The sequence below is a fragment of the Bombyx mandarina genome, chromosome 12 (genome assembly GCF_030267445.1).
Source record: "Bombyx mandarina strain Sakado chromosome 12, ASM3026744v2".
NCBI classification, from domain to species: Eukaryota; Metazoa; Arthropoda; class Insecta; order Lepidoptera; family Bombycidae; genus Bombyx; species Bombyx mandarina.
The window spans coordinates 12,065,611-12,088,016 of NC_143219.1; the positions used below are offsets into that span (position 1 = coordinate 12,065,611).

The 22,406-nt window shown below is 34.2% G+C and overlaps 3 protein-coding genes and 2 long non-coding RNA genes across 5 annotated transcripts in view; 3 read left to right on the forward strand and 2 right to left on the reverse strand.

The window, feature by feature from the left end:
• LOC114246094 (aminoacylase-1) overlaps window positions 1-6,721 on the forward strand; it is a 16,009-nt gene extending 9,288 nt beyond the window's left edge. The window contains 9 exon segments of the mRNA XM_089731799.1: window positions 86-101; window positions 462-532; window positions 2,375-2,491; window positions 3,184-3,279; window positions 3,978-4,108; window positions 6,168-6,199; window positions 6,202-6,231; window positions 6,234-6,332; window positions 6,335-6,721. Of these exon segments, the coding sequence (XP_089587925.1) occupies window positions 86-101; window positions 462-532; window positions 2,375-2,491; window positions 3,184-3,279; window positions 3,978-4,108; window positions 6,168-6,199; window positions 6,202-6,231; window positions 6,234-6,332; window positions 6,335-6,369 (627 nt within the window). The 3' untranslated portion in view covers window positions 6,370-6,721.
• Window positions 6,722-10,499: 3,778 nt separating this feature from the next.
• LOC149501835 (uncharacterized) lies at window positions 10,500-11,902 on the forward strand. Its single transcript, XR_016324022.1, has 3 exons — window positions 10,500-11,056; window positions 11,140-11,387; window positions 11,492-11,902. It is a non-coding gene; the product is annotated as an uncharacterized LOC149501835 (long non-coding RNA).
• LOC149501836 (uncharacterized) lies at window positions 11,896-13,418 on the reverse strand. Its single transcript, XR_016324023.1, has 3 exons — window positions 12,921-13,418; window positions 12,529-12,680; window positions 11,896-12,173 (listed from the first exon to the last, which is right to left on the reverse strand). It is a non-coding gene; the product is annotated as an uncharacterized LOC149501836 (long non-coding RNA).
• Window positions 13,419-13,796: 378 nt separating this feature from the next.
• Window positions 13,797-15,623, forward strand: Hyls1 (Hyls1 centriolar and ciliogenesis associated). The gene is made up of 4 exons (XM_089731800.1): window positions 13,797-14,155; window positions 14,379-14,469; window positions 14,882-15,043; window positions 15,484-15,623. Exons 1-3 carry the CDS (start codon window positions 14,035-14,037, stop codon window positions 15,003-15,005), a joined length of 336 nt encoding a protein of 111 aa, XP_089587926.1. The 5' UTR covers window positions 13,797-14,034; the 3' UTR covers window positions 15,006-15,043; window positions 15,484-15,623.
• Window positions 15,624-15,788: 165 nt separating this feature from the next.
• Window positions 15,789-17,387, reverse strand: mRpL4 (mitochondrial ribosomal protein L4). The gene is given in 10 exon segments (XM_089732022.1): window positions 15,789-16,147; window positions 16,149-16,278; window positions 16,736-16,844; window positions 16,847-16,917; window positions 16,919-16,943; window positions 16,946-17,014; window positions 17,017-17,085; window positions 17,088-17,158; window positions 17,160-17,282; window positions 17,284-17,387. Coding segments are annotated over 10 exon segments (834 nt in total). The 5' UTR covers window positions 17,367-17,387; the 3' UTR covers window positions 15,789-16,063.
• Window positions 17,388-22,406: the final 5,019 nt, after the last annotated feature.

Consider the following 22,406-nt stretch of genomic DNA (forward strand, 5'->3'; position numbering starts at 1 on the left):
AGTAAAAAAATATTGTAGACTTAGAATTTTAGTCATATTCCAAGGATACATTCAAGCATGTAATCATTTAAAATAACTTGAAGAGGAGAATCAATATGAAGGTTTTTAACTTCAAAATCAATTGATAAACTTCAAATTCAATGACTTGAAGACATTTAATTGACATGTATTTTTTTGAGTTACCTCCTTTTTTTTTTTTGTTTTTAGTTACAGTATTGCGCAAACGAACCCCCTGAGATCGTGGTCAATGAATGATAAAAAAATATGTTATTTTTTGTACGTTATTACAAAGTTAAGTCGTATACTGTGTGCATTACTAATAAAAACCTTACGTTACGGACGTTTTTTCCCGGTTAGGGTACCCCTCTGCATCGTCCCATAAGGAACTTCGTTCCAAAAAAAACGAAGAATTTTGGATTTAAGCCACTTCAATTTTAAAGTTGCGAATTGTATTTGAACAGAAACTCACGTACATTGCACTGGCCAGCCCGGACATGGTTCCCTGTTGATTCCCAACACTGCCGGAGAAAAGGTAAGCTAAAGAGTTACTTAATTATATACTGACAAGTGGCCCGCTCAGGCTTCGCTCGGGTCTTTAACAAAAATTTCAACGATATTTGACGTTGTTTTTTTTTTTTTTATAAAAGAACACTTATTGCAGCATAACTATAATAGTTAGACATATGCTCTCGCAACACTTTTTGTAAATAATTGTGTAAATGTATTCTACAAAGTCGTAATACATTATTTTATTTTATCATCAATAGTTTTCGCAGGGCACGTGATGTAAATAATATTTTAGGTAATTTTTTTACACCTTACATTATTAGAGTTTTAGTAAGGAGTCCTAATTTTTTTTCAAAAAAGAGCCTATGTCACTCGGAAATAGTGTAGCTTCCAAACAGTGAAAGAATTTTTCACATCGGTTCAGTAGTTTCAAAGCCTATTCAATACAAACAAACAAACAAATCTTTCCTCGTTATAATAATAGTATAGATTGTGCACTTTGACGTCATCGTCCAATAAAGGCCGTTCTCGGACCAAAATAAAAGTAATGTATCGAGTTTAAAAACTGTATAAAGAACGAACTAACAATTAGTTTCATCTCTTTTGAACTTGAAAATTTGCACACGCAAGTAGAAACTATGATAATACAATGAATTCGTTCTAGTATTCTGCCTACTATTAACTGAATAATAGTTAATAATTATTGTCTGAACAACAGTTAATAATTATTGTCTGAATAATAGTTAATAATTATTGTCTGAATAATAGTTAATAATTATTGTCTGAATAATAGTTAATAATTATTGTCTGAATATATTTAATAGTTATTTCATAATTATTGTCTGAATAATAGCTAATAATAATTAACTGAACAGTAGTTAATAATAATTAACTGAAATTTTCAAGTTGATCGGACGTCTTTCCGTCACATGTATACAAACGAACATAATGCAGATATAAACTTGATTCAGTACAAACAAACAAGCAAATTATATTACAATGTTCAAGATGATTTCATTCAATTATATGATTAAGTTACTGTTACATTTTAACTTTAATAAAAAAAAATAGTATCAGCCCTAGTTATACTGAATGAGTTAACTATAGGTATTCCTGAAAATACATAGTATATGTCGGCGTTAAGCCAGAGTTTAACACATAAGGCCTTTTACAATGAAATACAATACAATTCTATAAAACTTTAACATTACTTGTTTTCAACAAAAAGCCACGCCTGAGTTATTCAGTGGTTCTTACACAATTAGCCATTTTGTGGTGGTTATAGCAACTACAACTTCTTTTATACAAACAAATGTAATTACTGCGAACAATTCACAAACATAGCTTAATATTCAAAATACAATATTTTAGTTATTTTACATGACTCACATTTAATTTATTTTACATGAATTACTTTTAAGTAATATTAACTAACATTGTTATTATCCAGCCTAATAATAGATGGCGCCAACAACATCATTGCATAACAATTACAATACTTAATTAAATTATTAGTACTGTTAATTTTAATATAAATTATTATTAATATTTATGCTTTATTCATATTTAATCATTTATACAGTCATTTGTGTTTTTAAACAATAATATAAAACATAAACATATTCTGAACATTTTCACATCAAAACAGTGTCAGCTAATTATTAATATGGTAGAATAACAGTTTTGTTGCTAATAATAAATAATATTAACATAGAATAAACTAAACTATATATTATTTGTTAATTATTGCCAACAGTGGCGTTGCGCCCATATATACTTACAAAAATAAGAAAAGCGTGTTAAATGTATTTTTTTAATACTTACCGAATTCCGAGACGAGATATAAATGTATATATATTAATTTCAGATTAGATACATCATCAACAAGTTCATGGACCTTAGGGAGGAACAGAAGAGAATTTTGGACGGAGATCCGAAACTGACCATCGGTGACGTCACTACCGTTAATTTGAACCAGCTTTACGTACGTTTTTTTAGTTATATATACAAAAACTCGTTTTGCGTTTATTTTTTAAATAATACCTAATTCAGTATGGTTAATTTTATAATAATTTAAAAAAATCTACCAAATATACTTTTGTAACAAATTTCAGTGTCGAAATTTTATACGGTCTATTGTTATCATTGTAATCGGAATGAATGTTAGAGGAAGTCTGAAAGTGGCACCTGAGACAGAGAGTTGAGATGTGCGCGTTTGGAATGGTATGGACATGTGATGAAAAAGAAAGAAAGAAAGAAAGACGAAATGAAAATGAGTTTGGTAAGAGGTGATAACTATGACTATGGAAGGATATAGAGGAAGAGGTAGACCTAGAAGAAATGGATGGATGCGTGAGAGACGATATGGGTAAGATGGAGTGAGCGAAGAATGGTATATGAGAGAGGTATGGAAGGAGACAACATATTGCGTCGTCCCCAGATGACAGGAGAAGGGCAGGCGAATGATGATGATATATGTATCGTATTAATTTCTATTTATTTTACAAGCTGTCCGTTTTTGTATTAAATATTGGGGTAATGAGGGCTTACACGTTCACGAAGATATATAATTGGCTTTGAGCGTGTAATTTTCTTTTTTTTTTTGAGTGAAACTTGCACAATATACAGTCGCAGGAGGTTTGGTGTTTTTGTTTTTAACTATTTGAAACTTTTCAGGGTGGCGTACAGTCGAATGTGGTCCCGGAAAAGCTGACGGCCGTTTTCGATATACGATTGGCCGTCACCGTCGATCACGTGGAGTTTGAAGCCATGGTACGCGTGCTCGGTTCTGGGAATTCGCTTTAGATACTTTATGGCGGGAATGCGAGGAGCGAAGTTGTGGGAATTGTTTTTATTAAATTAGCGTCTCTTCAGTTTCGAACGTCTAATAACGGTGGCTTATAAATCGTTTAGAATCTGTGAGAGGGCACAAATGTTAGGAACTTCTTCTAACTCAGATGTCCACAATTTCAGCTTTTATTCTATCTGAATCTCACCTTGTTTCTCATATAATTGTTATATAACAGTACATATTATATATGTATAGAATTTTTATAAATTGAACTCTGGCAACATTGGAATCGCAAGAAGTCAATTGCCATACTTGAAAAATATATTATGAAAAGTAGGTAGATAAAAATTCAGTTTAATTTATACTCTTTTTTAATAATAAAATTAAACTGTTGCATATGCTTAGACATATATAATATATATTAAATATTTATTAAGTATGCTGTCTAAGTACAGAATACGACCTAATGTTAGTTACATGAAAATATTCGAACTGCCTGTTGTCATAGGCAGTACGTTTGTCTTTTATTTATTAGTTCTTCTTACTATGCGGTTTCTACCTCATATATCTGGAGTCGGGCGGCGGAGTTGACGTTCCAGTGTTTATGAGGCTCGCATACAAATATTCAAAATTTTAACGAATCCAAATTAATTTAAGAGAATGCAAATAAAATTCACAGATCAATCAATGGTGCAAAGAGGCCGGTGAAGGCGTCACCATCGAATTTCAGAAAAATCCTTACGTTGAGTGTACTAAAGTAGACGCTTCTAATCCTTTTTGGACCGCCTTCAAAGCAGCTACTGCCGAATTGTAAGTAATAACATAAATGATATGGTGCGAAATATATCTTATTTAGAGGACAAGGCTATTTGCTTCAAGCGACATTTTTTCAACGTTACTACAAAATATCCATAACAAAAAACTTCTTCAGCTATTTGAATGGTAAATTTAATTGGAGTTTAATGAAAATCGTCGAACTGTTGAGGCTGATACCAAATAAACTCAGTTAATTTATCTATCTATCTTCTACCTATATATGAGTCGACTATTATCAAAGGCGGCAATCTGACTTTTGGACAATGATTGGTAAATCAGAAAAACGAATTATTGACTTTGTATTCCATTGGCAGTCACAAAACTCTTCGGAACGACATCTTAGATAAATAACAGGTTAACTATTAACCTTTATTTAATGCAGGTTTTGAACCGTTTTCTTTGAAGAGACGATTATTTCAAATAAATCTGTATTGACATATCAATAAAAAATTTTGTCCAAATGCACAGATTGCCACCTTTGATAATAGACGACTCATATAAAAAATGAATTGCTGTTCGTTAGTCTCGCTAAAACTCGAGAACAGCTGGACCGATTTGGCTAAGGACAATGCCCAAAAGTGGGCCAACTTTGTCTAAACTATTTGTACTTGAAAAACTATGCCTTATTTTTTCACGTTGTTTAGTTTATGTATCAACATTTCTTCAACCTGGCATTGTTTTACAAAAAAATAAATTACATATTTGATATTTCTCTTAAACCTGGTGAGAATATAAATATCGTTTTCTGAATATGAAACGATATTTCTTTCTATCAAATTAAGTAAAAACGATCATGACCCGACAACTTTTTAGGGCCCAAACGCCTAAGAAATGGGCATTGTCCTTTGGTTTGAATTATTTATTGGAAGTACAGAGAAGGTTTAAAAGGTTAGTTAAATATGAAAATAATCGGAATTAAATAAAAATAACAATTCTGTTTTCTTTTGACATGTCCCCGTCGGACGGATTTCTTTGTTTGTTTAAGTTTATTTTATACAAAAGCTTAGGTCTTTTATTTATCGATCGAGGCACTACGAAGTCTGCCGGGTCAGCTATTACAAATATAATTGTCGCGTGTTAAGCGAAATGTCGCTTAAGCCTTTCACACTTCGATATCATTATCTCCTAACATAAGCATAACCATTGTATCAGCGCTGAATAATAAATCTTACTAAAATTATTTGATGACGTAGTTATATCCGAAGAAGTCGCCGTGCCTACACATGTTCACGAATGACTTTCACGATCAAGGAATAATACTGTGTAATAAAAAAAAAATGGCAACAATTTAAGACATGAGTGGATGAAGGGAATCTACCTACAATTTGTTAATTTTAAGAAATGGCAACAAACTTTTGTACATAACTCTTAATCAAATACAATTTCTAAAAATAGCCTTTAATGTTCATTTCCTTCCTTCATTCAATGTAAAAACTCAAAAATCTTAAAAGAGAACTAAACCCCTTCATCCACTTATGTCTTCAATTATAATTTGCGTAATTACTGGCGATAGGGCTTGTCGTGGTGAGCCCGCGCGGGGTACCACCACCTCGCCTATTTCTGCCGTGAAGCAGTAATGCGTTTAGGTTTGAAGGTGGGGCAGCCGTTGTAACTATACTGAGACTTAGAATTCATATCTCAAGGTGGGTAGCGCATTTACGTTGTCGATGTATTTTGGCTTTGGATCATTTAGCACAAGGCAGGCCGTGAGAATGTTGAAACATATAATCAATTAAAAAATATATACAATGATACAGAATACTCCAGAATGAATTAACAATCAAAGAATTAATTGCGTATTCTGTAATTAATAAGAAAACAGATTTAAAGCCCTTAATTTCTTGTAAAATTAATATTTAAAAATACATAATAATACAGTATTCATAATAACACTGCTTAAAATACTAATTTACCGATTTGTGTGTGAAATGATCATTCATTGCATAACAGACAGGGTGAGTGGTTCCGTTTAAGAAAAAAAAAGTAAAACTATACAGTTTTAAAGGTTTTAAATGATAAAGTTTTTCTTTACATTTATGTGTATTCCAATCAGGGAACTTAAGTTGGACATCAGGATCTTTCCCGGCGCACTGACAGCAGGTACATAAGGCGCGTCGGATACCCGCTATCGGTTTCTCTCCAATGAACCGCACCCCGGTTCTCCTGCACGACCACGACGAGTACCTCCACTCTGACATATACCTCAGAGGCATAGACATAACGTGAACATAATCAAAGCCGTGGCCAATGTTTAATACATACAAGGTTTGATTAACATTTTCACAAACAAATCAAACAGTGGGCTTAGTGCGAGTTTTTAAGGCTTCGTCAAACAGAACGCGTACTTAGCGCGCGTCAGAGCGTTAAACTGACGGCGCGCTATGACGCTGAGATGTGTTGTACAACTATAGTAATATACTGTCAAACAGAGCGCCAGCGCTATAAGTACGCAACGCTCTGACGCGGCGTTAGGACGCTTTGACGTCAGGCGTTGTAATTTACAAATTTCATTTAGCGTCCGAGTGAATATGTATTGAAATACTAGATAATGCCCAAAATTTTATAGAATTAGTTAGGAAATTCCCATGTTTACATCTGAATCACTCGAAATCTAATACTTTAAATTTCACATTGCTATCGAAAGGCACTATGATTTGACGTTACGTTGCGTCAAGGAGCGTTGGACTCATCTAGTCGATTTGTGTGACATGTAAAGAGCGCGACATTAAAACGCAGCGCTAAGTACGCGTTCTGTTGACGAAGCCTTTAACGTTCTCGATATCGTAAAAGTTAACTCGAATTGTATGCAGTTGGAACAGCGCCCCTAGCGGCAAACGCAGGGAAACGTTCCAACTCCATACAAATTCGAATTAACTTTAACGCTATCGAGAACGTTTAAATCACACTAAGCACACATAATATTCGTGAAAATTTACTATTAAAGAAAATATAAATATCATTGAGCTGCTGAATACAGATTACCCAATTCAGTCATATCAGGGTTTTATGAATATACAAAGTTCAACAAAATGACAATTCATTCTATACTAATATTTGAAAATTATGAAATGACCACGGTCTGTAATTTTTTCACGCCCAACTCAATATATCGATTTTGTCGGAAATCGGTAAAAAATAATTTACTCTGAGAAAGGATATATATTGTACTACTACGTTTCGCCCCTGTTAGGCCGATTAGGTCTATTCGAGACTACTGTATTAAAAATACTAATATTATAAAAAGTATTATCGTGGTGTGACCATCGTTAACTAAATATTATTAAATCCTTCCAATTACGTATGAAAGTTTTAAATAAAATTTACTTGATTTTGTTTCTCTTGATTTCGTTATCGTAATAATTTATTAGAAAAAATTACGTGTATGTATGATATTAAAAAATCTTTATTTAAACGCACATTATCTATTAACGTTTTTGCAATATGCTTATTATTACTATATATTATATTAATAAAACATAAATATCATGTTAATGTAAATATCATTGTAGGCAGCGGCTTGGCTTGCCCTGAATTGCTGAGGTCCATAGCGACGGTAACCATACCATCAGTAGGCCGTATGCTCCTACCTACAAGGGTAATAAAAAAAGACGGGATACAGCTCACATTTGATATACCGTCTCATATGGCCCTTAGAGCTTTGTTGTTTGAAATGCAGCCTATTACATACTAGTGAACTCATTTGCTCAAGATCTGGGCGAAATTCACTGTATGTCTGTGGGCATTTGTGTCCATTGAACATCAGGTGAACCGCAATAGACCTAAAAAAAAATAAAATATGATTGTGATTATCCTAAAGGTCAAGGATATGTAAGTGTAAATATTAATACTGCCCTAGTATAAGTCATTGTCTTTTAGTTTGTATAGGGTGTCTCGAAACAATTACGCTACTCGTTAAAAGTAAAGTAAATGTACATTTATAGGAAGATGGCGTGCGGAGACAATTATTGTTTGATATTCGGGCTCACGAAATATGAATTTGCTAATACAAGTATACTCTCTGTTTACTAATTTAAATAATGTTCCGTAAACTATACCCAGTAGCGAATCCTCTGTTGTTTAGAAAACGATTTCAGAACACCCTGTATATCTGCTATATATTACTTGAGTCGCATTGTGTTGTAACAAAATTTATTTTATATTTATTTAATGTGCGAAGATTAGTTATTAAATTGTGTATTTGTTCAATTATTTAAAAGATAAAACATAGTTAATGTTTGTTCTATATTAAATGCTATATTAAATTGTTTATTAAAAGTTGAATTAATTTGTTGAACCAATAAAATCTTTGAGTAACAGTTGTTTATTAATTAAAAAATCATGTTGTTAACCAATACCATGTTCTTATGTCATCCGAATGCATTTTAGCTCTATTTAAAATAATCATTTAAAAAAAAAAGAAATATTTTAGAGATTTTTTGTTACGATCAAATCGTAAAACAAATGAAATGTCTTGTTTTTTAGTTATTCTCAAGAGGATAGATGATCTGAGATCCAGTATATGATAAATGGTGATCTATCTTACGTGTGAGTGACAGAATGGACATCCTAGGTGTAAAGCCGATTAAACTAATCGTCCCGAGAATGGACGCCAGGACTCAGAAATTTACCAGCATACGACGATCGCCAAAAACATTAGCATTCCAGCATTATAACTAGCTTTAACGTTAATTTCACACCCTTCCTATTCTACGGCGAAGACGTAAAATAGCTAATACACTACTATTTAAGAGACGTAAAGCTGCGTCCGGTTTGAATAACGACAAACGTTATTCTTTACTATTAAGTGTTAGTAAGCCGACTTAACCTAATAGGTATGGCTCTAATCATCATCATCATCACATCCACACCACAGTCGTCCACTGCGGACATAGCCTCTCCCAATCTACACCACTGAGCCTCGCTCTAATAAATAATAAAAAAAAGTGTTATTTCTCAATACTTTATTGAGATTTCGATCTCAAATTTCAAAGCCACCCGCTTTGAAAAGACGTTTATTTATGGGCTCTGGAAGCCATTTTATAATACCAGGTTGCTATGACCTCGTCATTCACATAGAAACTCCCTCATTTCGGATTTATTGTAATAATTAAATTACATTAGCTGTTGCTGCACTATTAAGTTTTATCAGATAATATGAACCGAAAAATTAACAATTAGCGTAACCATAATTTTTGCTGGCCTTCATTTTGACATGAATTCCATACATTTTATGTCTATGGGCCCGATTACCCTTAATATCAGGTGGGCTGTGAGCTTGTTCACCCATCTAAGAAAAAAAATGAGCCGTCACGGGACGCCTGGCAGATGTGAAACATCGACATTATTTTGTAAAAGTAATATGCAGAAAAGAACAGATTGTGATAGGAACTAAATATGTCATAATGATAAAATAAAATATTAGGAAAAAATAATTTGTTTTCAAGTAAAACACAGGTTATGTGTATTGTAGTAAACAAAAACAACACTGTATACACTACGGAGTATACACTATAGGTATCCGAGCTCAGTGTAGCGAGAGAGATGGCTTAACGCCGGATCGAGTGTAGAAATCGCACAGTCGATTGCGCATGGCGACGCGTCGCTACACCGTACACACTACTGCATATAGACTGTATATATACCATCATATAGCGTGGCGACGCGTCGCCACGCCTGAAATCGGTTTTACGTGCGGCTATAATGTTTCACATCAAAAAAAAGTGTGGATGTTTGTTACTTCCTTGTGCAGAAACTATAACACAACAGTGAGAAGGTTTATCACAATCGCTAGACAGAGCTTCTTGGGTTCTCCCTAAAGCCCATTAAAGTCACTATTTACTAAAATGTATGTTATTTAATAATTAAATATGGCTTTGATCTTTTCTTTCAGTATAACAACAGTATAACAAGTTATGACAATATTCAATTATACATAAGTACATATAGTATGAAAATTAAACTGGAGCAGATTTAATTTGGGTGAAATGAGATGAGATGAAATACAATTAAGCAACATTCCAGTATAATAGAAGAACTTGAAAAGGTTCCATGATTTCATGTTTAAATCTGAAGATAAACTGAATTGACAAAATACAAGAATTAAAATAACTTTGTTTTCACGTTCTCACCAAAAAGTCTGCCTTAGAATTACCATAGTTTGAATCTTTAAGCTATATCTCCTTTGCCTGTTAAAGTAGACAAATTCAAAAGAAAAAACATTGTTGGCCGTTAGCTCATGAAATTTCAAAAAACAAAACTGATTTGAAAATTGAAGTACATAGGGATGCTATTTCTAATCACTTCAACTGATGCTTCCCGAAAAAGGTGTATTTATAAATCGATTCGAAGCGAAGTCTGAAGAATCGATTTAAGAAAAAAGGGCTTGAATTTACTTTCTCTAACGGCCGTTTTCAATAACGTATCTGAGTTTTCGGATAGATAGCTATCTCCGAATATCAGCAAGAGCGTATCTATCCTTAGTTTGCGTTTCACAATCACGGATAAGTGCTATCTCTCTTTAACCAACAGTAGATAGCTTCTTCCCTCCGATTTATCCGAGCCTCTTGATACGTTTCGTTCTACTACAAATACGAAACAACATCAGGATCAAGACTTATTTTATTTTATTCTAAATTATAACTATAATTTAACCAGCATATTGTAGACTATCATAAACACATTTGTTTATAACAAAAAGTAATAAAAACATATGTAGATTTTTTAAATTGGACGTATTGCTATTTTTATCCTAGTCGAAATTATGAAACGAAACGTTTTGACAGTCCGTTTGCCAATAAGCAGTGATCAGTTTCTTTTGTTTGTTTTTCTATTGTTTACCTACTATATTAGATGATGACTTACCTCCAAAACGCTTTAAAACTTTCGTTTATAATTCTAAGTGTGTTTATAATTAAAGAGCTACAGTGAAATAAAATGAATTCTGTAAGTATCTATGAACTACATTGATAATAATAATTTTACTTTGAAAACTTTGAGTTCAAGTTTAGAAAATATATCTTTTTCAGTCAAGAAAGGCAGCACCCATGACAAAAGATGAGACGATGATTCTAGCAGAACTTGTGGCGGCGAAAAAACATTTCAATAATAAGGCAACAAATGCCACAAACAATAAATTGAAGGAGCAGGCTTGGCAAACCCTTGTAAATGATTTTAATTCGTCGATTCGTCGTTTCCCACGAACTCCATCGCAGCTTCGACTAAAATGGGAAAACTTAAAGAACGCTACGGCAACATAAGAAACAACCTTAGTAAGGTTAGTATAATTAGTTGATTGTTTGTCTCTAATAACACATTGATAAACATGATTTTTTCTTCAGGTTGCCGTAGTATTTGAAATAATTATGCTCTTTGTTACAGGCTGGAGGTGGTAAGGATTGCAGATGAAATTTTGGATAAAGCATGCACATTGTTGTAGGTCACATATAATATTTTTAACACTTTTACAGCCAAGCGGAAACAAGATGGAAGAAAAGAAATGCAAGGCTAGCATAGGGACAATGCATTAGCAGAATATCTAATAGCAAAAAAGAGACTTGACTTGGAAAATGAAAAGGAGATTGTTGTAGCAAAAGTTAAGTTAGATTTAGATAATTTAAAAAATTAAAAATTACTTAAAAGGAATATTAAATTTCATAAATTAAGTAGGCAATAATAATTTTATGTTAGATAGTTTTTTAAGTATATGTACAAATTCTAAATTAAATATCTTGCATGTACTAACTACCATGTAATTATCATTTTGGAAAATAAAAATAGTCAAATTATCTTTGGAGTTTATTTTATAAATTATCTTTGGAAGCAATTATTTATAAGTACATAGTTGTATTTCAGATGTAAGTTTTGAAAAATTGTTATGAACAATTATATTATTTTCCTGTAATGTATCTGCGACTGAAATTTCTGATTCTAATTCTTCTAAATTCATACTTCTGACGATATTATGCAGCATGGCAGCTATAATAACAGCTTGCATATTTTCTAGTTTTAATCTACTTTTCAATGATATACAGGGAGTCTTCTTTTACAAACACCAATGCATCTGAAAATTATACATTATTCGCTTAAATTATTTTACAATACAGTATAACAAGCTCTTAACTAAAAAAAAATTACCTCTCTATAGTATTTCTTGTTTTAATATGTGATTCATTTTAAATCGTTCCGATTGAGTATGTGGGTTAATTAATCACGTTAAAAGATAGGGTTGTGGGGATAGCCTCTATCGGCAAGCAAATAGCAATTTCCAAGTCCACCTTGTTATCAATGTTCTCTTGATATGTAGATAATTTATTATAATAGTGTCATATTAAATTCATATAAACACCTAAATATATAATATAAATAAATAAAAATATAATAATAATATATAATAAGGTAATATAAATAAGAAATACCTTTTCAATCGGAATGGTTAATTATAGTTGTATCATGAGTAGACCCAGGCCATCAAGCAACAACATTTTGAAACATCAATGATGCATTGCACACAAATTACACATTCAAAATACTCTTTTTCTATTTCTAAATTCCTCTCCTATATTTGAATCTGTAACAAATATAAAATGTAGAGGTATTAGTGTGTAATAAGAATGAAGGTAAATAGCCTACCAGGTTATTGTATTAGTATATGAATGTCATTTAGGGCACCATGGGAATCCAGCAGTATTATAGAATTCCTGTTGAGTGTGATTTTGTAACACAACAAAAATTAGGTATAATTTTGCTATTGCTATAAACAAATATAAGTTGTAATAACGAGTACTTTTATGGTTAAAATTTATCTTACCTTTTTGACGTTACACTCAAATATGGTCTCATTAAATTAATCAATTCATTCACAACACCTTTGCTCAGAAATCTATAGTCAAATTCGTAATTATTGATCTTCGCCATGTAATTCAGACGATCTTTATTTTCCTAACCATATGATATCGGCCTCACTATCACTATCTGCATCACAATCCATTATCATTTGAAATAATTCCATATCACTATCATCACTGCTACAATATGCCAATATGAAGAGAAACAATTATTAAATTATAGCGATTTACTTTCGAAAGATAAACATGTAACCGGCCGATTTTGACAGATAAGCGAATGCCCATACTAGAGATAGCGCCGCCTACCGGAGAGTTACTTAAAACTCATATTGAAACGGAAGTAAGCACGATTTGTATGAGCGTTCTATCTTTAGCAGGTTATCCGTCCTCCCGACGATGGATAGATAAATCCGATAGGAACTGCTGCCCGTCGATAGGTTATTGGAACGTAAGTAAGGACAAAAATATAGATTTGTCTATCTTTAGTAACCGAAACTAGGGATAGATAGGTTATTGAAAACGGCCGTAAATGGAAGCCAATAAAATTACCGGTTCAATAACTCACGTAACACAAGAGTCAGTTAATAAGGATGAGAATGACGCAACACTAATTAACATAATATGATCATTTTCACAGGTGATTAGATAATTTTCATACGTGAACAATGCTTTGTTATTTCTTTCGTGTAAAAACCTGAGTTTGATGATGATTGATAAGGTGTAAAAGTGATTTCGATTGTTCTAACCAATGTATTTGTAATTGTATTTTATATGGGTGTGTTCTATCCGAAGCCAAAAAATCTGATATCGATTTTCCTTTTTAAAACGATTCATTGATTTAAATCGATAACAGACCGGTCTCGCATTGTTGTCCATACGTTGAAGAGTGAAAGTGTTAACTGTTAAATTGTTAAACATGAGCTTTATTAATTAAGTGCATCCTATTAATTCCTAATTTCCTATTTGCTAAGACATCATTTAAGCATATAACACCGTTAGAGACTCGTTTAAGTTGTTATTTACCAGCTGGCATGCAAGTAGTAAACTATTTAATATAAAATTAGTAAAGATATTAAAATGCAGGATGATGAATACTATCAAATAACTTCACAGTTAGATGCGAGAGAAATATTGAGATATTTGAACGATTTAGGTATACAAAATATTAGCGGGCAAGTTTTGAAGTACTTTATATCAGGTACCAACTTCAATGTTTTATGTTTCTTTGGAATTCAATTTTCCTTATCGATTCCAACTATATGCCTTGTAATTATTATTTTATAGTTATTTTTCTTTTATACGTGGTGTTTTTAATGTCTTATTTTAGTTTTTTAGAGAAATGTTTCAGAGAGTTCATTTAAAGTCTAGTGGATTTATTTTTATTTTCTAGAAAAAAAAACTTGTACTTAAATATTTTTCAGATCTAAAAAAGCTAATAAAATACGAACTCCAGAATCGAGATAAAAATTCAGCAGTCCAAGAATTTGACACCAATGGTCAGACAGACTCATAGTGGCCAGTACATCTCATCGAGAATCAGGTCAAGAACACAAGATAGTACAAGTTGCAATAAAGATGTCAAAAGTCGAGTAGAAAAAAATGCCAGGCCTTTTTAATACATATCCGCATTCAGCACCAAATCTAAGACAGTTGAATCCAGATACCAATTTAAGTAGAAGGGCATGCTCTTGTGTAAGGGTTGAAAAAAACAAGATTTAAACATAAAGAAACAAAGCAATTTGTAGTTCTAACAATAATTGTGAGTATAATATAACTTTGTTTAACTAAGTCTTGTAACCGAATTAATATTAAAGGAATTTTTTGATTGAGATTTGTTTAATGCTAATATGCTGATTAGATATTTTTCATCAGTTTCTAAGTAGTAGTAAATTTCTGTGATAAAATCTTTATTCCAGTAATAAAGTTCCAAACAACCTACAAATAAGAAATGCGATCCAGTTTCTTTATACACTATACATGTCACTATGGCCAAATATAAACCTAATGTACCAGGAGAAAATAATGGTCTGACCTCAGTGGCAAATTAGACAAAAATGGCAGGAAGTTTCCTAAACAAGGACCTAAGGTAATTATCATTGCTATATTCAGTTATATATAGTCGTGCCACTCTGTCAGAGTGACACGACTGAGAAGAAGAATTCAGTTATAACTGAATTTGAAATTATAATTTAAATTAAAAATAACAAAATATTAAATTAATTATAATTCAATTAAAATTCAATTTTAAAATATTACTACATTTAAAATTGATCACATATGTTACTGAGAATAGTTGGCATATGAATAACTATAATGTTAATTATCTTTTCTATCCAAACAAAAATCTACATATTCATAACTTGTAGAACTATATTAGGAAAATACTTATTTACATATATTGTACCCCTCTAGACTATAATATTTACTTTTGCTTAAAATAAGCAAACATTTCCATTGAATCTTATGACAGTGCGGTCTGTGGTTAGATGTATGTATCACAATACTAAATTATAAATACAATTACAGGTGCCTGTAATTAAAGGAAAAATGAAGAAAATAGTTGACTAAACTAAGGGAATATTATTTCCTTTGTGTTTAAATCCATCATTCCAGATTAATAATTTGCTTTTGATGGTTTTTTTTACAATGTGACATCTATGGAATAATACACACATATGAATAATAATAATTTAAAAAAATATTGTTTATTTTACATAAAATAAGCTATTGAGTTTAAAATTGTAAGTATTTGGTCAGCTTAAAAAGAAATCATTAAGTGTTAAATAAGTAAACAAAACTTTGAGAAAGGGGAAATAAATTGAACAAAAATGTGTATTTATTTGAAATTTTAATTGGCTCTTCTAATATAACTAAATATCTACCAAATGATACAATATGTAATTTTCATCACATGTGCACAAAAGATCTATTATGAACTTCATTTTGTTTACTTCCTTCCCTTTTCATCACCAGATTCAGCTTGCTACTTTTTTAAACACTAATGTAAAGACACAGCTGTGTGTACTCTTAGGTACATTTATTTATTTTTTGTACATCTGTTAGCTTAAACTTTTCACAAATTTCAATTTTATTTACTTTTTCAATTCTAAACTTGATCTATTTTGAATTTCTTCATCCTTTCTCTATTATCACTGTGCAAGTGATATAATTTTTCTTCAATTTTTTCAGCCAGCGGCTTGAGTTAAAATGAGGGTGTCATGTTTTAACATTGAGTATACATTCAGCCCGTATACTGGCATAATGTTTACATGCAACAAGTTATCTGTGGCTGCCGTAATATTCCTTGGTGCATAGTCGGTGCTGAAATGTTTAGTAGTAGTAGATTTTTTACAAAAAGACTTTATAAATTTTGATAAAGCTGATTTTAAAATTAAATTTGGTTTATTGCTGTTGTAGGTACATAGTGGTAAGTAGTCCATTCATTCATGGACATCAGAAATGCAAGGGCAAAGTCTTACTGTTTAACTGAGGACTCTCCTCAAACTCATCAGAAAGACATTTCATAGCACTCTGGAAAACAATGGAGAGGAGTTCATTCCAAAGTGTGTTGTGAATGAAACACATAAGAAGACATATCTGCTGCAGTTGTAGCCATGTGATGATAAAATGAGATGATGGGATCTGTTACTACTAACAAGTCGTCTCTTAACTCCTAACTGTTTATTGTCAACAAAAATTATGTGATATAGTACAATACAACTATACAACATATTCACTGGCTTTTCAAATAATTCAAATTGTTTCAACTACTAAATACTTACTCATCAATATTAGAACTGAAGGCCCCCAGTTCCTATTTTCAATAGATCAACCAAATACTGTGATTCATCCTGTTGGCAATTCTAAATCTTTAACAATATGGAGATATCTTGAGCTAGTTTGGCTGACAGTGTTGTAGTTAAGCCATGTAGCCTAAGATGAAATGGTAGCATAAGAAGGCGATTTGCCTGAACGAGGACCATGGCTACACCTCCACCACGAAATAGCGGTGATCTTATTGAGCCATGTCTGGCGCGACCCAACCCTTTCTGTGGCACGGTTTCTTGCCTCCACCCCGAACTTCTGCTCTCGTCTTGGTATGTGCCCAGGAAACCCATCTATATTTCTTTGCCATATAACGTTGCTGTGGATTATGTCGATCCTAGGTGGAGCCGCATAAACCATGGATGTAATTCGATTAGCCCAGTTTTCTTTCTTCTACACTGTCCAAATTCTCGATCCAAACCTCTCTGGGTTTGGTGTACAGCGGTGGAAACTCCCATTCCTTTTTTAAAATGTTAATAGTTTTATTTGCGGTAGTGTTGTAACGCGGCTGAATTCAACGAACATAAGCGGATTTGAGGAGATACATGTAGCCTTTTTATAGCATTAATTAGTATAGAAGCCATGTTTTAAGAACTTTTTATTAATTATACCACAACAGAAATGTTTCAGAACATTTCGATATTTTTTTTTTTATTAAAATTTATAGGTTATTTTGTTGATTCGTCTGGGTCATAGATATACATTTATATTTTGGATCACTAGATAGGCAAAGTATCAAAGATCTTAGCGCCAAATCTTCGTAAAAATGATCAAAGTATGTTTTGTCTAAAATTGAAATTGAACTCAATGTATGAAATTGATTGCTAAAAAATTAATAAATTTTAGAATAAACTAGACTTTTGGGCGGGATGCAACGAGCGAGTTGAGTGAATGGTTTACTTTCTTAATTTTGTGTGTTATTCAAATTTAACAAATACCATGGTAATTTATTAACTTAAGTAATAAATCGCTGTGCGTGGCTTCACGATTTCTTTTATTTTCTAGAACATTGTTTCATTTTATTTCATCTTATCTCGTTTCATATAGTTTTATCGTAATTAATATCAATATAACTAAATAATTATTATGTTTGTTATTTATTATAATCATTATTACTAAAAGCTGACATTGACAACGCTTTATCACTATTCAGAACCGCTCTGCCCATTTTCCGGTGAGTCCTGAGTCGCTTTTTATAACAATCGAAGTAATGAGAAGTGCGTCCGATCCGGCAGGCTAGTTTTGGTCCAGCGGGGTATTCCGGGACACCAGGGCATCGTCTGGGCGGCACGACGGGCTACCGTAACGAGACGCCGACGTATTAGAACCTTCGATTCGCCTCGAAGGCTCCGTTGGCTGGGTGTCCTTGGGATGAGCTGCGCCGTCTGGTTGTAGTGTTGGCGGCGGTAACCCCCTTACCTCATCCGGGTTTGACCTCGAAGGGGATCGGACGCTTGGGCGAAAAGTGCAGGGGAGCGATTTAGTGGGTAGGGTCCTGAAACATCCCTGATAACGGGCCACTGGGCAACATTGCCAGGGATATCGCTCCTTCTCTCGTTGTGACGGCGGGAGAGATTGAGCGACGCGGACGAAAACCAGCACCCTTTTCGTTTTTATTATTCTTAAATTACTAAATTCCTTTAAAACTTAGTAATTCAGCGAATCAACAAAACACAATTTTATAATCCTTTCTTTTCTTTTTTTGTTTATATATTTTCGTTTATTTTATGTTCATATAATTCTTCGAATTTCGTTTATTTATATTTTGTTTACTTTTACTTTAATGTTACCCCACCCCAACAAATTCGTTTTAAATTTCAATCACTTTCTCCCTTTACGTTTGTTTTATATTGTTTTGTTTGTTATTTTCTTTTCGTCGTTGTTTTGTTTCGGTATCGGTTTTATTTCCTTTCATGTTTTGGGGTCACGTCCGAACTTTTTCGGTGTGTCCAACGGGAGATGGTGGGCCACTTTCGGCCTCCCTTATTGATGAGAAGAGGCCGCCGTTGTTTGCGCATCTTCTGGCCGCTGGTCGCCAAGTCCTTGGTTATGGCTATAGAGGAACGCCTCCAGAGGGGGTACCGGTATACCGGCGTGGTTTCGTTGGGCGTTGGGTGGTGGTTTGTCGTGTTGCTCGTTGCACTCAGCGGGCCGCCGGCTAACCCGTAATCATCAACACGTGGGGGACGGGAAGCTGCTGCCGCGAGGACGTAACCTCTTTAAAATGCCCCGGGTGGAGGGCTCGAGGGAGTCCAGTCTTGAGGGTACTACCAGATTCCAGGGGACTGACCCCTGGTTAATCAAAAGAAGTAATGAATAAAATTGCATCTGTTCAAAAGTTGGCTCGACCGCCGGCGTCCTCCGCTCCGTCCGGCTCCTCGGAGGGAGAGCCCGTGCGGACCTCTCGGTGCGGACGGGCTCTGATTCCCTTCGCACATTCAAAGTAATGGGGAAAATAATGTCCTCAATAGGCAAAAAATCGGGCGCAGTTTTGAAGGGCTAGTATGGGTCGGCCTGAAATCTGCGGCCGCTTCCCTAGAAGAGCGCATGGAGGAGGTGGCAGATCGTAGCTCGGCCCTGCCCCTCCTCCATCCGAAGCGGAAGACCCTATAGAAGTCGAGGAGCTGAGGTGGTGGCTCGCATGCTGGAGGCGCGAGGTTCCACCATGAAGCGCGCATGACCACCATTCGCTCACTAGATAAAAAGGCGGTGCCCTAAACCGGCACCACGGGAACGGCAATAATGTGTTACGCTGACGACACCTGGTCGCAGCCCCGGGGAGAGACTACCGAGAGTTTGCCTGTCCAGCTTGTGCAGGCTCGATCCGGAGGTTGGGGCTGGTGGTGGCGGTCGAGAAAACCACGCCCTGTTATTCTACGGGCAGGGGCGCGCGCCGCTACCGGGTGCCCACCTCGTGATCGGAGGCGTTCGTATCGGGGCCGGGTTGATCGGTCTCAAGTACTTCGGCCACGAATTGGATGGTCGGCTGATGGCGACGGCCGGCTCTTTGAGTAATGTCTTGGGATAAAACTTAATTAAATTGAGTGAAACGAGATGAAATGAGATGAGAAGGCTGGACGCCACAAGACGGTCCCTGTAGGGGCCGGCGGGGGGCTTCTGACCTCTCCAGCTTCACTGCTGACGAACTCCCTCCTCTTCGATTCTTCAGTGGCACTGGATCTTCATTAAGCCCAGGTCGTCAGTGAGCGAGACGGAGGCTGAACGTTCAAGGGCGTCCCACTGCCGTTTTGACTTCATGTTAAATTTGGTAAAAAATACATACAGCACATAGTCCCCTTCTTTTTTTTGTACTAGATATGGAACTCTCTTCCCAGTATAGTAGGTACTATTTCCAACAATGCCGTCACACTTCTTAATTGTTTCGGCAAAGGAATTTCCCATAGTTTGCCACAGTAGATTATTGCATAAATATAAGAAACAATAAGTATCTGTGCTAGGAAAGTATTATTTTGCTTTTGCTGCATGGGTATTAAGCATTTTACTTAAAAACCAATATCCGGCTTTACTCTCCCCTATTCTTTTCCCGTCATAATATTTCGAAATCACAATACGATACGGCCATTTTGTTCTTGAGTGCAGGTCAACATTTCCTTTTGCGTTTATTGCGAAGGCTGCTCCGGTAACATTAATTACCACATCACTGAGCCTAATCGTCCTAATCCATTATACATCAAACGTAGACGACTCTATTTCTTGGCAGAAATCTTAAAGAGTGATAAATATTTTGGATAATTACCATAGCAAATATCAGTCATTCTTTTAGTGGTTAAATAGTGATAGTTTTCTTAGCTTTGATATTTAAGTAAATTTTTTTCTTAGTAAGTAAGTATTTAGCACGTCCTCAAGAACGGTTTTCACTACGAAGGAATAGCTTCATGTGGTTAAATATACTGGTGGTGTTGTGAGCCCGCCCGCGTAGGTACATCATTGTAAATGCCATGCCACGAAGCATATTTTCCGGTTTGACAGTGTCCATACAAAAGTAAATTGAGTGGATGTCATGTTTCAAGATCCATTTCGTAAAGTTACGAATCACAACTGTACTAAAGAAGTTTAAAAAATTAATAAGGATTCTCAAATTGAAAACTTTTATGTACTTAAGTACACAAGCTGCTGGAACCTTTCCGTGACGTACGTACCGTCGAGCTAAACAAAAAGTTTCCTACTTATTTAGATTCGTATGCCATTGAATTTCGCATAGGTCGTTTTCTTTCAATTTCACAGATCAATAAACTGAAATCTCCCTATATTACCTCGGCACGGTGCTGTGTGTAACCGCCGTAAAGGATCGTTGAATCACTACACACCGACATTGTATAGCTCAATCTCAATTTCAATTTCATCTCGGTGATTTGGCTCAGCATTAGGTGCGATTTATTTTCATTCTTAACGTGCTGGGTAGAAGGTAAATGTTAATGCTCGGCTTGATTTATTGGTTTTCATAAGGAGCTTGGCAGTCGCGTGTTAGGAGAAGCTTTCTAATTTACCTACTTGTATGTTTTTATAGACCTTAATTTTAAAATAGTTCTGTAATTAAAACGCATTTTTATTTTATAGTGCAGAATAGAATGAAGTATCAATCCTTGCGTTGCTAATGAGGTCGTGTTAAAAAAAAATCGGTAATAGATGTAAGATGTAATTTATATAAAATACTTTTGCACGATTTTGTCCTGATACGAGATCTCAATATATTTTTTATAATATTCTATTTATTTTGAAATAACTGTCAAGTTCGTAATTTTTTTTGTAAAATTTTTACTAGTCGTTATGTTAATGAAATCAATCATTTTATGTGACCATGAAAACTGTAAAATATATCATCGGAAATAATAAAATGGAAATAATGAGCGCGAATTGAAACCATAGAAGTAGATTTAAGAATATTTAATTGTTAGGTTAAAATGTCCTAAAATGACCGTCGCTAAAGTGGTTAGATAACGATTAGTTTTTAAAATATTTTAATTTTTTATTTTTTTATTTCTTTATTGCTGTTATTTTTTTTTTTGTTAATTTTTTTTTTATTGGTGTTAAGTGGTTACTGGAGCCCATAGACATCCACAACGTAAATGCGCCACCCACCTTGAGATACAGGTTCTAAGGTCTCATGTATAGTTACAACGGCTGCCCCACCCTTCAAACCGAAACGCATCACTGCTTCACGGCAGAAATAGGCAGGGTGGTGGTACCCACCCGCGCGGACTCGCAAGAGGTCCTACCACCAGTAATTACGCAAACTATAATTTTGCGGGTTTCATTTTTATTACACGATGTTATTCCTTCACCGTGGAAGTCAATCGTGAACATTTGTTGAGTACGTATTTCATTAGAAAAATTGGTACCCGCCTGCGGGATTCGAACGCCGGTGCATCGCTCAACACGAATGTACCGGACGTCTTATCCGTTAGGCCACGACAACAATTCTATCGTACAAATATATTATGTGAATTATTTGATTAAATTGATTTTTAATTGGTATTACAATAGCTTCCAAATAGTGCTTGAAGGAAAAATCGGCACCCCGTGGTTATGTAATGTATGTAATGTAATGTAAAATAATAATTAATATAAGTAATGTTAAGTACCATTAAGTCGTACAAGGTGGT

Bases quoted from the DNA above. Each gene is read 5' to 3' on its own strand.
- Hyls1 (XM_089731800.1), top strand. From the start codon at position 14,035: ATGCAGGATGATGAATACTATCAAATAACTTCACAGTTAGATGCGAGA. The intron at 14,156-14,378 runs GTACCAACTTCA...AATATTTTTCAG, and splicing joins TTTGAAGTACTTTATATCAG to ATCTAAAAAAGCTAATAAAA. The intron at 14,470-14,881 runs GTGGCCAGTACA...CCAGTAATAAAG, and splicing joins AATGGTCAGACAGACTCATA to TTCCAAACAACCTACAAATA.